The sequence below is a fragment of the Musca vetustissima genome, unplaced genomic scaffold (assembly GCF_032173495.1).
Source record: "Musca vetustissima isolate MV318-11 ecotype Yass unplaced genomic scaffold, APGP_CSIRO_Mvet_v1 utg49729, whole genome shotgun sequence".
Taxonomy (NCBI): Eukaryota; Metazoa; Arthropoda; class Insecta; order Diptera; family Muscidae; genus Musca; species Musca vetustissima.
Window position 1 is genome coordinate 1 of NW_026880665.1, and position 13260 is coordinate 13260.

The window sequence follows — 13260 nt, forward strand, 5'->3', positions numbered from 1 at the left end:
CTTGCTAATCGTATTTCCTACACATAAGATTTCAGATTTTTGACACAATTTTTTGACAGTTCCCTATTTTATCGTTTCAACCTGTTTTCTTCATTTTCATTTTTTTGTTCTTTCATGATCTGTTTTGTGCCGTCGTTGTGGGTCATATTACTGTGTTGTCTTTTTGGCAATACATTTATCTGTTTTTTGGCACTTCCACTTAATTATTGCTGAATTTCATTGTTGTTGTTGTATTATCTTTAAGAGTTTCTCTTTTGGTTCGTCGTTTTTGTTTCTTGGTGTTTTGCAATTCGTCCGTTGGTTTGTTCACAATAAAATCTCGACGCTATTGTGAATGATTGAAGACATTTTTTACATTGCACTCTTCGTCTCATTCACGCACACACACACTCACTCCTTCTGTAGTGGGTCAACGTCGTCGTAGTGTTTGCTCTTGGTTATCTTCTTCTTTGTTCTGCTGCTGCTGTGTTTTTGCACTTCATCTATTGCTTCTCTTTGTTGCGTGCTGCTGTTTTCTCGATTCGTATATTTTCCTTTCTGTTAATACTTGGCAAATTTTTTCATTCATTCACAATAAGAATGGAACTTACGGTGAATAAATAAAGAAAATTTGCATTGCGTTCCAAATATTCAGATCATTTTTCACTTTCACCTAGCATCGCTTAATATTGATTTCCAAGTAATTTATATGCGTCCTGCTCGGAATTTGGCGTATGTGATGTCGTATTCTGCACACGAAAACTAATTTGTTGGCCGCTATCAATTTATAATTTTTTTATCGTCTATCGTCCGCAATTCTTTGTCTACCTATAGTTTAACAGCTGCTTTCGCACTCCAGTCTTTCGTTTGGTGATTTTTTCCTTTTCTTTTTTTTCAGTTCCACACTCTTTTGTGTTGATACTTTTCGATTGTATTCATCATGTGCGCTTCCCACACTCGAACGCAGAATAATTCACAGTTGGTTTGGTTTATTATGAAATATGCAACTTTATACACACGGGGTTGGGTAAAATACTTGTTCAAAATATTTTTTCAGATTTGGCTTCCACAACTTGAAAATGAATTAACATTATAAAAATGTTCACAGTGACAGTAAAGCGACGTACTTTTGCAGCTCTTGACTTTTAGAGAAATCATTCACAGTAAGTGCAAAATGAGGTTATTAACTAAGGGTTACCAAGTCACAATGCAAACGCAAAAGTAATCGTGACCATCTACGCAATGCAATTACCCGAGAATTGTGATGTGTGACTTTTGACGCGTATTCAAATGATAGACGATGTTGAGTATGGTACACACAATGATCATAACAATCAAATAAATAATATATTATTTATTTAAATTCTTACACGTATACAATGCCTTATTTAACTAATTATTATGAATACAGTATGCGAAATCGACATTGAGAGAATGTAAAAAAAAGAAATTATATTTTCTAAATAATATACAAACATTTAATATATGAGATCAGAAATATTCAAAATTTTTATTCAGTTTTTATCACTAATATCATGGCATAATTATACAAGGTCATGCAGTCATATGTTTCCAACTTTTTCATAAATTTGCTTTCGAAAAAATGCAGCTTTAAGCACATTTACATACAATATATATTTCAGGGCTTTGAAAATTCGTACGTCGACGTATTTCGGTAACTTTCATATAAATACATGTGTTCTACTTTTGTGGTGGAAAACGTCGAACGAGCTAGTTGAATTTTAGGTAAGGCTGGAAAAAATTCAACTATGATAAAACCATGGTATAATTATTACAAGGTAGGGCACAGCTTCCAACTGATTACAATTTTATCTCAAGGTGGCTTGTTCCATCAAATCAAAATACATATTTTGTGTATGTGTGTGTATTATTTTGAATACAATGTCAAATAAATTTAAGATAAACACAAATATATTCAAGTTTAATTAAAATGAAAATAAAGTTTTTAACACGTTCGTCTGGAAGTAATTACTTTGTTATGGATGAATCAAACATTTTATGGTATTCCCTACTGAATTTTGTGAAGAAATCATAACCTTTCATTCATTTTTCGCGTTTTTAGTTTTGTGTTGAAAAATTGTCAAATAAACACAAACACTTGTTGCGTATATTTATTTTATTTTTGGCAGAAGAGGCCACATGTGCATAGTTGCTTTTTTGTTATTCACCTCAAGCTGCCCTACCTTGTATTATTTTACCATGGACCAACTGATGTTTGTAAGTATACATACAAAATTACCGATTTGCGTTAAAAAATGTATTGTTATTTGAAAATGGCAAGAAAGATTACAACAATGAAAATGTTTTTGCTGTGGTGGGATTCTGTAACAGTTTTAAAGCAGTGTACACATTTATCACTGTTGGCGCAAATAAATGTTGTTTGTTGTTTCGAGTTTGCTCGAATGTGAAACATTTTCCCACATTTGCTGTGCTCCATTCTATATATATATATATATATATTGGGAACATAATTCGAGCACATGTCAAAGACATAGAACCGCATTCTGTATAGCCCTTATGGCATAAGCAGAATGCTCGCGTTGAGCCATCCGTCGCGTTATTTGTTATCGAAAATACAACAACCACAAGGAAACGATAAAGGGCTAAACAGAATGTTCGCGTTGAGCGTTTTTTGTTATCGCGTTAACGCACGCAAAAATTTAAAATATATTTAACTCCGAAGCGCAGCGCACATCAACTTCGAGCGTTTGTGTTATCGTTTCCTTGTGGTTGTTGTATTTTCGATAACACATAACGCAACGGATGGCTCAACGCGAGCATTCTGCTTAGCCCTTAACACAAACGCTCGAATTTGTTGTGCGCTGCGCTTCGGAGTTAAATATATTTTAACTTTTTGCGTGCGTTAACGCGATAACAAAAAAACGCTCAACGCGAACATTCTGTTTAGCCCTTTAAAGACTCGACAAAATGCATTTTGACAAAATAGTTTATGAAAACATATCTAGGGGAATCATCGCGCGAAAATGTGCGTATAAAATGTAAATAAAATCAGAGATCTGCACACAAAATATATGTTTCTATATTATAAGCTTGCGATATAACACGTAAAAGTTTAATATTGTTCGCTCTGTTGTTATGATATCGTAACAACAGAGGAAAAAATTTATATGAATATCTCATATGCCATGTTCTGACGGGCATTCGAACAACGTAGTTCGCTCTCAGAATTATGTACATGAATTAACCCGTTCATACAACACTATTCTTAATTCATGTCATCAGAGTTTTCTTTATCAAATTTCTTGTTTCTCATTTTACACCGAAATCTCTACTTATTTATGTGTATTACCTATGAATTTAAATAGAAAAAATTATTCTCTTTATTCTGAATATAATAAGAACCCATATCTAAATACTTTTCATTCATGTTTTCCATTTTTGCTGATAATGTTGTTGTTTTTAATACATTTTTATGTTTTCTCAATTCAAATGTCACATACTGTCACATATAAAAATTTGGAAAATTTTTTGTTTGAGTTTCCCCACATTAGAACCAAGGGAAAAGAAATGATATAGTAAACTGCATTGATAGTCAGTATTGCCTTCCGTATTTTTATGCAGATGGTATGCATTTATTCTTTAGGGATGGGTAATTACAAATGTAAACTCTGAAATTAATTGTACAGTAGACTCGATTAATCGTTGGCTTACCATAAATAATGTTTCGGTTAATATAGGAAAGTATGCTGTTTAACCCTACTATATATATACATATAAATTAAAGTATAGAATTTATCATAGAAATGTTTGGGATGTGTACTTGATAATAGGCTTACATTTAGTAAGCATATACTATCACTATATTCTGTTATACCATATCTACGTAAGTTCTGTCTGTTTACTCAATATTTGGTAACAATTGTTACCAAATGTTACTAAATGTTGTCTGTTAACCCAAAAATCCAGTAAGCGAGAGTCAAGTGAGAGAGCAAGTTTGACAGTTCAACAACAACAAACTTACAGGAGTTTACTGAAAGAATTTTATTCAGTAAGATTTTTGCCAACTCAGCCATTTTTGGATCACCTGTTTTATGACCAAACACAAAAATTATTCAAAACATTTTGTTTAATTTGCAAAGTTCAATTTGAAATCAGGTTGTATAAAAATTGCAGAAAATGGAAGAAAATTCGTAAATAATGCAAATTTTCATTAAATTAAAAACTAATTCTTTATACTTTTAGGCAAGTTCCAGAAAGATGGCAATGTATTGATTGTGTTCGTCCTTTGTTTGTTTGTTTTTTGGCGCAAATATAAACGTTTTCTTGAATCAGCTGTTTATTTGCTAAATCTTACTAAATGTTGTCTGTTTACTTTTCTCAGTATTATCGCAAAAGAGAGTAAAATCGGCATACTCTCTAAACTAGAACTTACTGAATAAATGTTACTGGAAAATTAAGCAGTCACTCCCATTGTTGCAATATATATATATATTAGTATTTATTGTAATGTAATTATTAGGCCGGTAACAGCATTTGTATTGCTTTGTATGATATAAAATAAATAAATAACATCACAAAACTAAGATGAAACGCTATTAAAAATCAATTTAAAATAAATACTTAGGTTTGTGTTGCATTTTTTCCGAATGAAACTTTGACACAAACAGCTGATTTGAAATCATGGTATAACAATAAAAGGTAACAGCAAGTGTTGTTGTACAAAAAACAATACAACAACCACATGGAAATTTGTTATTGTAACTAATACTAGTGTCATTGAAAATGTAAACGAAACAAATAAATTATGAAAAAAGTTATTTTTAAAAACGAAATATTTTGGAATCCTCAAAATAAAATTTAAAAACATGAATGAAAATCTATCAAATTTAACTCTTAACTCTAATTGAGCTGTTGCTACTTATATGTGTAAAACATAGGAAAATGCTTAAAATTGCGGAATTATTCAATGAAGAAAGATTTGCTTTCTTAAACTTTCCTAGCAGGCAGATTGAGTAAATTGAATTGGGAGGACATTTACAACAGAAAAATTTCTAATTTTATACTTACAAAATTTTCCTGCTGGGTCGTATTTAGTCATATAAAATTTGTCATATTCATATAGACACTAGTTAGAATCAAATCAGCTGGGTTTTGCTGTTACCTTTTATAATTGTACCATGATTTGAAATAAGATCGTACAAGATAGGGTTACCAGATGTTCCTCTTAACACATTAGTCGGTAGTCACACGGGCAAATTTTGTGGTATAGTAAATTGAGTTTATGGGCGATAGAGTCAAAGACATAAAAGTATAAAGATACGACAATTGATACGTAAACAATTTCCAACAGATGGTTTTTCCTCTGTTGTTACGATATTATAACAACAGAAGGTTCGTTCCCGTACTTTTTGATAGTAAAGCTAGTAAAAGAGCCAGCTATCAAAAATTACTCTCACATACAAGATTTGCCCAAAAAGTAAAGGAACGGAAAATATTTAAAACATGAAGAAACGTCCAAATCAAAAATTTCATCAGTTAAGGACAAAAAAAAAGACTACAGAAACCTAATGCACACAAAGAAACAAAAAGTTAAACGGTGTCCATTGTGGGATTTTGATATTAATAGTTATTTTTTATTTGGAAAACATTATAGGAAAACATTATCGAATATTTGGAAGTGGAGTTTCCGACGACTCCAAGCCCGGAAAGGCTTACGTGGCTGGACGCTCCCATAATGTTAATGCTATTGAAATTGGTAGATATTTTGATTGCATTGTTTTAGCGCACTAGAACAACAAGATATGGAAGAAGTCAAGTTTAGGGGCTCCACTCTGATCATTTTAAAATGATTACCGTTAGTAGCCCTCCTTGGAGCTGCCAGCCATTCATCTTCACTATCCTCCAAAAGAGAATAAAAAATCTGTTTGTCAATTTTTAAATTTCTTATTTGGTTTTATTTTCAAGCAAATGTGTGTGCGTGTGTCCCTTTTGTTGAAGCGCTAACTTTCATATGCTTTATTTCGGACTGTATATCTCTGGCAATCAAATGTCAAATTCACAATTTACTACATTTACTATTTCGTGCTAGACCAAATTGGTCTTGCAGAAAATAGGAGAAGAGAACGCCATTTTGGTTTTAACTCTCTTAAATTTAACTTCAATTTTTCCTACTTTTCGGCGTAAGGGAACGCTTTTCTAGCAAAAATTCCAAAACTAGTACAATATAGTACTATATTGCAGGTTTGGGAACACAGCTAGAGAGAACAATATTAAACGTTTTTAATGTTTAATCTTAAAGGGCTAAGCAGAATGCTCGCGGTCATGGTACAATTATAAAAGGTAACATCAAATCCCAGCTGATTTGATTCCAACGTAATACTAGTGTCAATATGAATTTGACAAATTATGTTTTTAAAAATCACCCAACAGGAAAATTGGGAACGCATACAATTTGAAATTGTTCTTTATTAATGTGCTCCCGTATTCAATTTACTCAATCTGCCTGCTGGGAAAGTTTGAGGAAGCAAATCTTTCTTCAAGGAATAACTCGCTATTCCCAGCATTTTCATATGTGTTGCACATATATATGGCAATGGCTCAATTATAGGAAAGATGTGGAAGCGATAGAAATATAAATTTGATAGATTTTCATTCTTTTTTTTCAATTTTTATTTTGAGGATTCAAAAATATTTCATTTTCAAAATAAAAATAATTTGATGATAATTTGTTTGTTTGTTTACATTTTTCTGTCAAATGAGTTGACACTAGTAGAACTTACAACAACAAATTTCCATGTGGTTGTTGTATCGTTTTTTGTACAACAACACTTGCTGTTACCTTTTATTATTATACCATGGCTCGCGGTGAGCCATCCGTTGCGTTATGTGTTATCGAAAATACAACAACCACAAGGAAACGATAACACAAACGCTCGAAGTTGTTGTGCGCTGCGCTTCGGAGTTAAATATATTTTAACTTTTTGCGTGCGTTAACGCGATAACAAAAAACGCTCAACGCGAACATTCTGTTTAGCCCTTAAGCTTATTAAATAAAAAATAGATTTTGAGTGCAGATCTATGATTTTTTTTTTACATTTTATGAACACATTATAGCGTATTGGCGTTTTTATTGTTAACATGCCTCTGTTATACCTGATTCCCCTGGATATTTTGGAAATGCATTTTGTCGAGACTTTACGGTTTCTTGGCTTGTTCCCGTACTGTAAGAATCTACTAGATTTTACTATTTTCTTCGATAACATAAAGGAAAATTCGTTATCGTAGTAAAAAAGTAGTCGATTATTGCAGTACGGGAACAAGCCAAGAAACCGTAAAGTCTCGACAAAATGCATTTCCAAAATATCCAGGGGAATCAGGTATAACAGAGGCATGTTAACAATAAAAACGCCAATACGCGATAATGTGTTCATAAAATGTAAAAAAAATCATAGATCTGCACTCAAAATCTATTTTTTATTTAATAAGGTTAAGGGCTAAACAGAATGTTCGCGTTGAGCGTTTTTTGTTATCGCGTTAATGCACGCAAAAAGTTAAAATATATTTAACTCCGAAGCGCAGCGCACAACAACTTCGAGCGTTTGTGTTATCGTTTCCTTGTGGTTGTTGTATTTTCGATAACACATAACGCAACGGATGGCTCACCGCGAGCAAATTGAATTAATTAATTCTGCGATTGAATTAATTAATTCACAGCTTATTATTTCACTACATAATTGTGTGCCTTTTTATTTAATTTCGATATTTATCTCCCCAAATTCATACAGTGGCCAGTTATGTTATGATTTGCTTCTACTCCTTTATTTCTTCCTTCAAATGATGCACACGATAATTTAAAAAAATATATTTTTTGTAGCTTTATTTTTGTTCTTTCATAATTTTTATTTAAGTTTTTCACTGTTAAGCGGCTCATCAGGCTAATTTGGTTTTTCCATAATTTTTTATTTTTTTTTTCTTGAGAGACAGATCCTCACCCAAAATGGTTGTATTTCGCCTCCAAAATGCATTAAACTCGACTTAAATATTCCTTATTACCTCCATACATTCCTTGGCTATATTTGGTTCAGCATGTATCGTTATCAATAGGATTTCCAATGTCAATTTATTTGTTGTTTTCCAGTTAAAAATTTGCTATCATAATATTCTAAATCGTCATAGAATAAGTATTGTGTAAATATTTTTCATAAAAATATTTATTACTTATGTTTTTGTAGTCAGCTCCCTTTGAATTTATTAGCGAAATATTTCGCACAAAATTTCATCTCATTCTCCTACTCCCTGTAATCCAGAATACCTAATTTTTCCCCAAATGGGATTTTTTCGCTTTCGAACTTCATTCAGAATAAGGCGAAAGCGAGAATATGAAAAAAATCACAGGAAAATGTTGTTCAGAAGAAGCCGAAGGGTGAGAGCGAGTAAATTCACATGGAATTGACATCCAGAATAAGGCTGTATGTCTTTGAGTATGGAGGGTATATTAATCTTTCATTCCGTTTGTAACTCATCGAAATATTCATTTCAGACCCTATAAAGTATATATATTCTTGATCAGGGTAAAATTCTAAGACGATCTAGCCATGCCCGTCCGTTGTAATCACGCTATCTTCTGAAGGAATTGAGATAGGGTGCTGAAATTTTGCATAGGGTTGTCTTTTGTCTGCAAGCAGGTCAAGTTCGAAGATGGGATATATCGGTCCACGTTTAGGCATAGCTCCCATATAGGGGATTCTTCTTAAAATGTTCTTTCATAAAAACCTTCCCACTGTAATTACCGACAACTGAAAGAAACTTTGAGTCAAATCGGTCCAGTCGTTCTCAATTGATGAGTTAGTATACATTTTTTGCCACCATTTATATATATATATATATATTTCTGCAAAGTACCATGTTGACGTTTATTTTTGTCGCCGTTCAAAAATTTCAATTCACGTGAGAAGCAGAACAGGAGGTAAATTCTGAAGTGAAGTGTAAATAACTCACCGGGTGTTCCAGATCATACCCGAATGTTGTCTATAGACAACATTTGGCATGAGAGATTTAATGGAAATCCCAAATTAAATATACACAAACTATACAAATAACTACCGTTTATATATCGGTTTAATTTTTATTTATATTTTTATTAAATTTGAATAAACATATATGTAAATACTTGATGAGATTAATTAGTAGATATCAATTAACTTTGTTCTTTCTTCACAAACTAGAGAATTTTGTATTCGTGAAGATATAATATACGTAAAACGATTTGGATTAAGTAATCACATGCATAACTATTTGCTTTGTGTAATAGTCAATCTCTACTGGGCCTTCTACATTTAGATTAATTTCCATCGTCTTGTTTTGTGAATAATTATATATCGATATTAATACCAGCTACTGCTACTGGAAATTCCAATTGAATACTAAATAGCTAAGATATTTAATTGAATTCACGATTGGTCAGTACGGCAGGTGCTACCAAACTCCAACCGTATATAAATATGCCCATCCAGCTGGATATAATTTTTATCCACATAGAAGCAGCATTAGCATTAAATAGCTCAATATCAGAATTTGGCCTAAAAAGAGGAAAACAATGAATAAGTTAATCATTGTTTTGCTAAGGTGAGCTTCATGATTAATTACTTACTTGTACCAATTGGTTAAGGTCATCATAACATAAAGCGATGCACATACGAACACAATGTGAAATAATGACCATGAGTATGTAACACTTTCGGTTTCATTATCACTGTTGACTTTGCCATCGCTGCCAGTTTCTGCATCTGATAAAACTTCTGTTAAAACTATTATTGTTAGCATATGAAGTATAAGAGTTATGTTTAGATTTTTTTGTACAATAAATATTTGTTAGATAAACGAACATATACAGTGGTGGTGGTAGTTGTTGTTGTGTATATTCACCATATATTATAATCAATCACCAATTGAATTATCAGTTACATAAAAAAATTAACAAAAGAAATAATAGATTTTGTTAGTATAAAATTATAAAAATATTTCTTTTTAATTAATAATAATAAGAACATATAGACGAACGAATGATTTGGTGATATGAAATTTTTGATATGGAAATCAAAACTATTGTTGGCAAATATATTCTTGATTATTTTGATAATCTGGTTAAATCAATATAAGATACTTGATAAGCCGATAGAACTAATTTTCACGAAACTTAGCACCAATCATTATAGACTAAATTCAGTACGCTATACCAAATTTCGTGCATATCGAAAGATATTTAGGGACTTTGGTGCACCATTTACCCCAAATCGAACGAAAATGTATATGGGAGCTATATGTAAATCTGAACCGAATTTCACGAAACTTAGCACCCAACATTATAGACTCATTTCATTACGCTATGGCAAATTTCGTGCAAATCGTAATATTTTTAGGGACTTTGGCGTACCATTTACCTTAAATCGGCTGAAGGTCTACTAGCTATAGAAGCCCTGTTGAAAGAATTCTTCTTATAGAAGATCTGCCGAAGATTTTCTGATTATAGTCCTGTTAAAGGTCTTTTGGCTATAGAGGGCGACTTGTTGACATGAATATATAAATTGTAAATAGTTATTCCCAATTTCCATATCGAAAATCTAAATAGAGTGTTGGTGGTGTGGTGAACATTACAAAGTGGTTTGGACATAAAGTGTACAATTTACTTACCACGTTTTTCGCCATCATTATTGATTTTGGATACCTCCACAGCCGAACTTATACAGTTATATAGAATGCAAAGCATCCATACAACCAAACCAATAATGTTTGTGGTATCGAATGTAACCTTTGAGCTGGGTGTAGGTGGTGCCACAGTACTAGTAATGCTGGTATTACCCTCAATTATATTAAACATACCAGGATTACAATCTTTTTCTGTGAAAAGAAGGGAATTAATACAAAACACACAATTGAAACAATACTCAATTACAATTTACCTGGATTATTGGCAACAGCTGACCATGTCAAATAAATCGTATACAATGTAACCAATGAACTTTGCAGTAAACCAGATTGGGGTAATCTTTCTTGAACAGCTGGTAGAACCGAAAGAACACTAACCAAAACACATAGTATAAGATTGAATGAAATAAAGAATTTGTTGAGACCACAGCCACCAGTCTGAAAAAGGAGAAATATATTCTTAATTGCTTTTCATATTTTTTATAAGATACAAAATCAACTTACATGTGTAAAGTATATATAGAGCAGAGAAATTCCAGCAATCGACAAGCCATAGCTTAATAATGTTACAAATACTAAGGCAAAATAGTAGCCACGATTGTTTTCAGCATTTTCTGCAATAATAAATACGTTTATTATTAAATCAACTGAATTAGAAATATAAGAACAATTGTATAACTTTATTAGAGGTTGATTTTTTTCAATTTTTCCTTCAGATTATTAATGCTATCTAATTACACATTTAGCAAACGTCTAATATATTAGTGGCCGATCTCAACATGGTTTTTTCCTTCAGATAATTAATACTATGTAATTACTCATTTAGTAAACTTCTACTTACCAATCCAATTTTCTGCCAGCGAATGTGCAAAATCCACAATTATTACCAATTGTACGAGAATAAACAATAAACCACCTATTAGGCCAACCCACATCATAGCTGGTCCAAATGAACCATCTGGTATAAATATGGCTCCAATTGTGGCACCGAAACATATCAAGAACTTCAATCCCCAAAATTCATTTTGTATGTGAGATCGCGGATCTCGTGATGATTTTACGCCAACCATTATCAAAGCCATAAGGGCAAAGAAACATGCCAGACCAAAACATATACGATATACAGCCATATAACCAAGAGCATATTCACAATCGAATTGCAGAGAACCTCCGGAAAATGCATCCAAAGCTTTGGAACTAGTCGACGATGTTGAATTGATACAGAATGGTAATTTCTTTAAAGTTCCCTGTAGGCCAGGCGAAAGGGCAATGGCACCCAAAATTGTGCCCACAAGTAGCATAAAGGCATACATGAATCGGGAAGATGTTGAATTTTTGCATGATGGACAGGCGCTGCAGCACATCGAAGCTGCGGTACCAGTACAGCACAGAGCGCACTAAAATAGAATTTCCAAAGAAAAACAAATATTAAAGAAAATGACTCATGTGGACAATAATTTAATTAAAGTGCACTGCAATCATGATTAACATATTGATTTTTCTCAAGTATCTGTCGCATATGACGCAGTCACTTGCATATACACAATTTTCTTTCCAGCATACGGTCCATTTAATTTTAATTATGTAAAAATGTTTTATACCTGTGCTGCGGAACACAATCCTAAAACTGCTCCCATGTTTTAAGATTTTATTAGACGTTCAAATAAGAAATGATTCTCTTTGTTAATTCTGGAAAAATAATACTTCGCTTTGTTTATTTTGTGTTGAATATACACACAAAAAAATATTGATGACAATCAGCTGTTTATGGGAAAGACAAATAGAGTTGCCAAGTTCAATATTTATTTAATAAGGTAATCGGTTTAAACCAGCTGTTTGAGCAATAGTATATCGAGAAAGTGTCCAACCGAATATTTGTAATTTGAAATGATTTGGCAATATTATGACAGGAGTTTTTTAATGCCTCCATTCAGTCTAAAATTTCGCACAATTTAGTTCTGAAATGCCGACAAATTCGGGGCACAGTGGAATTACTGCTAGTACGTGTGAACAATTATTCAAATGAACCTGAAATTTGAGTTTAAGGCTCGAACCTAATTTATTGCGCTCCGTACAAAAATACTCACCTTCTCAGCTTTATAGGGTTTATTAGACGTCCGTATTAACCAAATACGCAAGGACCTCATCTACTTGTGTGCCAATTGAAAACGGCGAAAATGGATGAAAACATTTTTTTTTAATTAACCGAAAAATATTTACATTTATAAAAAAACAAAATTTTCAAGACTGGAATTCTATTTTCAAAAAACAAAAAATCCAAAATACGCATTGTCAATGTTGAAAAATTTCAACTTTCAATTTTTATACGCATTGCGTATTTGGGTAACATTCATTGAAATACATGTATTTAACTTTTGAGGTGAATAAAATCGTACGCACGACCCTAACCGCCCTACCTAAAGTTCAACTAGCTCGTTCGACGTTTTCACCACAGAAGTAGAACACATGCATTTCATAGGCCAAAGCGGAAGATGTTCGATTTATTATTTAAATGACAATACAGAGACTACCTTGACCTTTTCCAAAATGTTCCATTCTACTAGAAGTTGTGTCTTTGTCTCTTTAATAGTATTT

General features: G+C 32.4%; 1 protein-coding gene and 1 long non-coding RNA gene across 2 annotated transcripts; both read right to left on the reverse strand.

The window, feature by feature from the left end:
• Nucleotides 1-396: 396 nt before the first annotated feature.
• LOC133326419 (uncharacterized) lies at nucleotides 397-685 on the reverse strand. The gene is made up of 2 exons (XR_009754188.1): nucleotides 591-685; nucleotides 397-508 (listed from the first exon to the last, which is right to left on the reverse strand). It is a non-coding gene; the product is annotated as an uncharacterized LOC133326419 (long non-coding RNA).
• An 8695-nt stretch (nucleotides 686-9380) lies between these two features.
• LOC133326418 (serine incorporator 1-like) lies at nucleotides 9381-12322 on the reverse strand. Its single transcript, XM_061535070.1, has 7 exons — nucleotides 12267-12322; nucleotides 11507-12062; nucleotides 11170-11279; nucleotides 10920-11103; nucleotides 10651-10857; nucleotides 9611-9767; nucleotides 9381-9539 (listed from the first exon to the last, which is right to left on the reverse strand). The coding sequence occupies exons 1-7, from the start codon at nucleotides 12300-12302 to the stop codon at nucleotides 9401-9403; spliced, it is 1389 nt and encodes a 462-aa protein (XP_061391054.1). The 5' UTR covers nucleotides 12303-12322; the 3' UTR covers nucleotides 9381-9400.
• Between the last annotated feature and the right edge of the window lie 938 nt (nucleotides 12323-13260).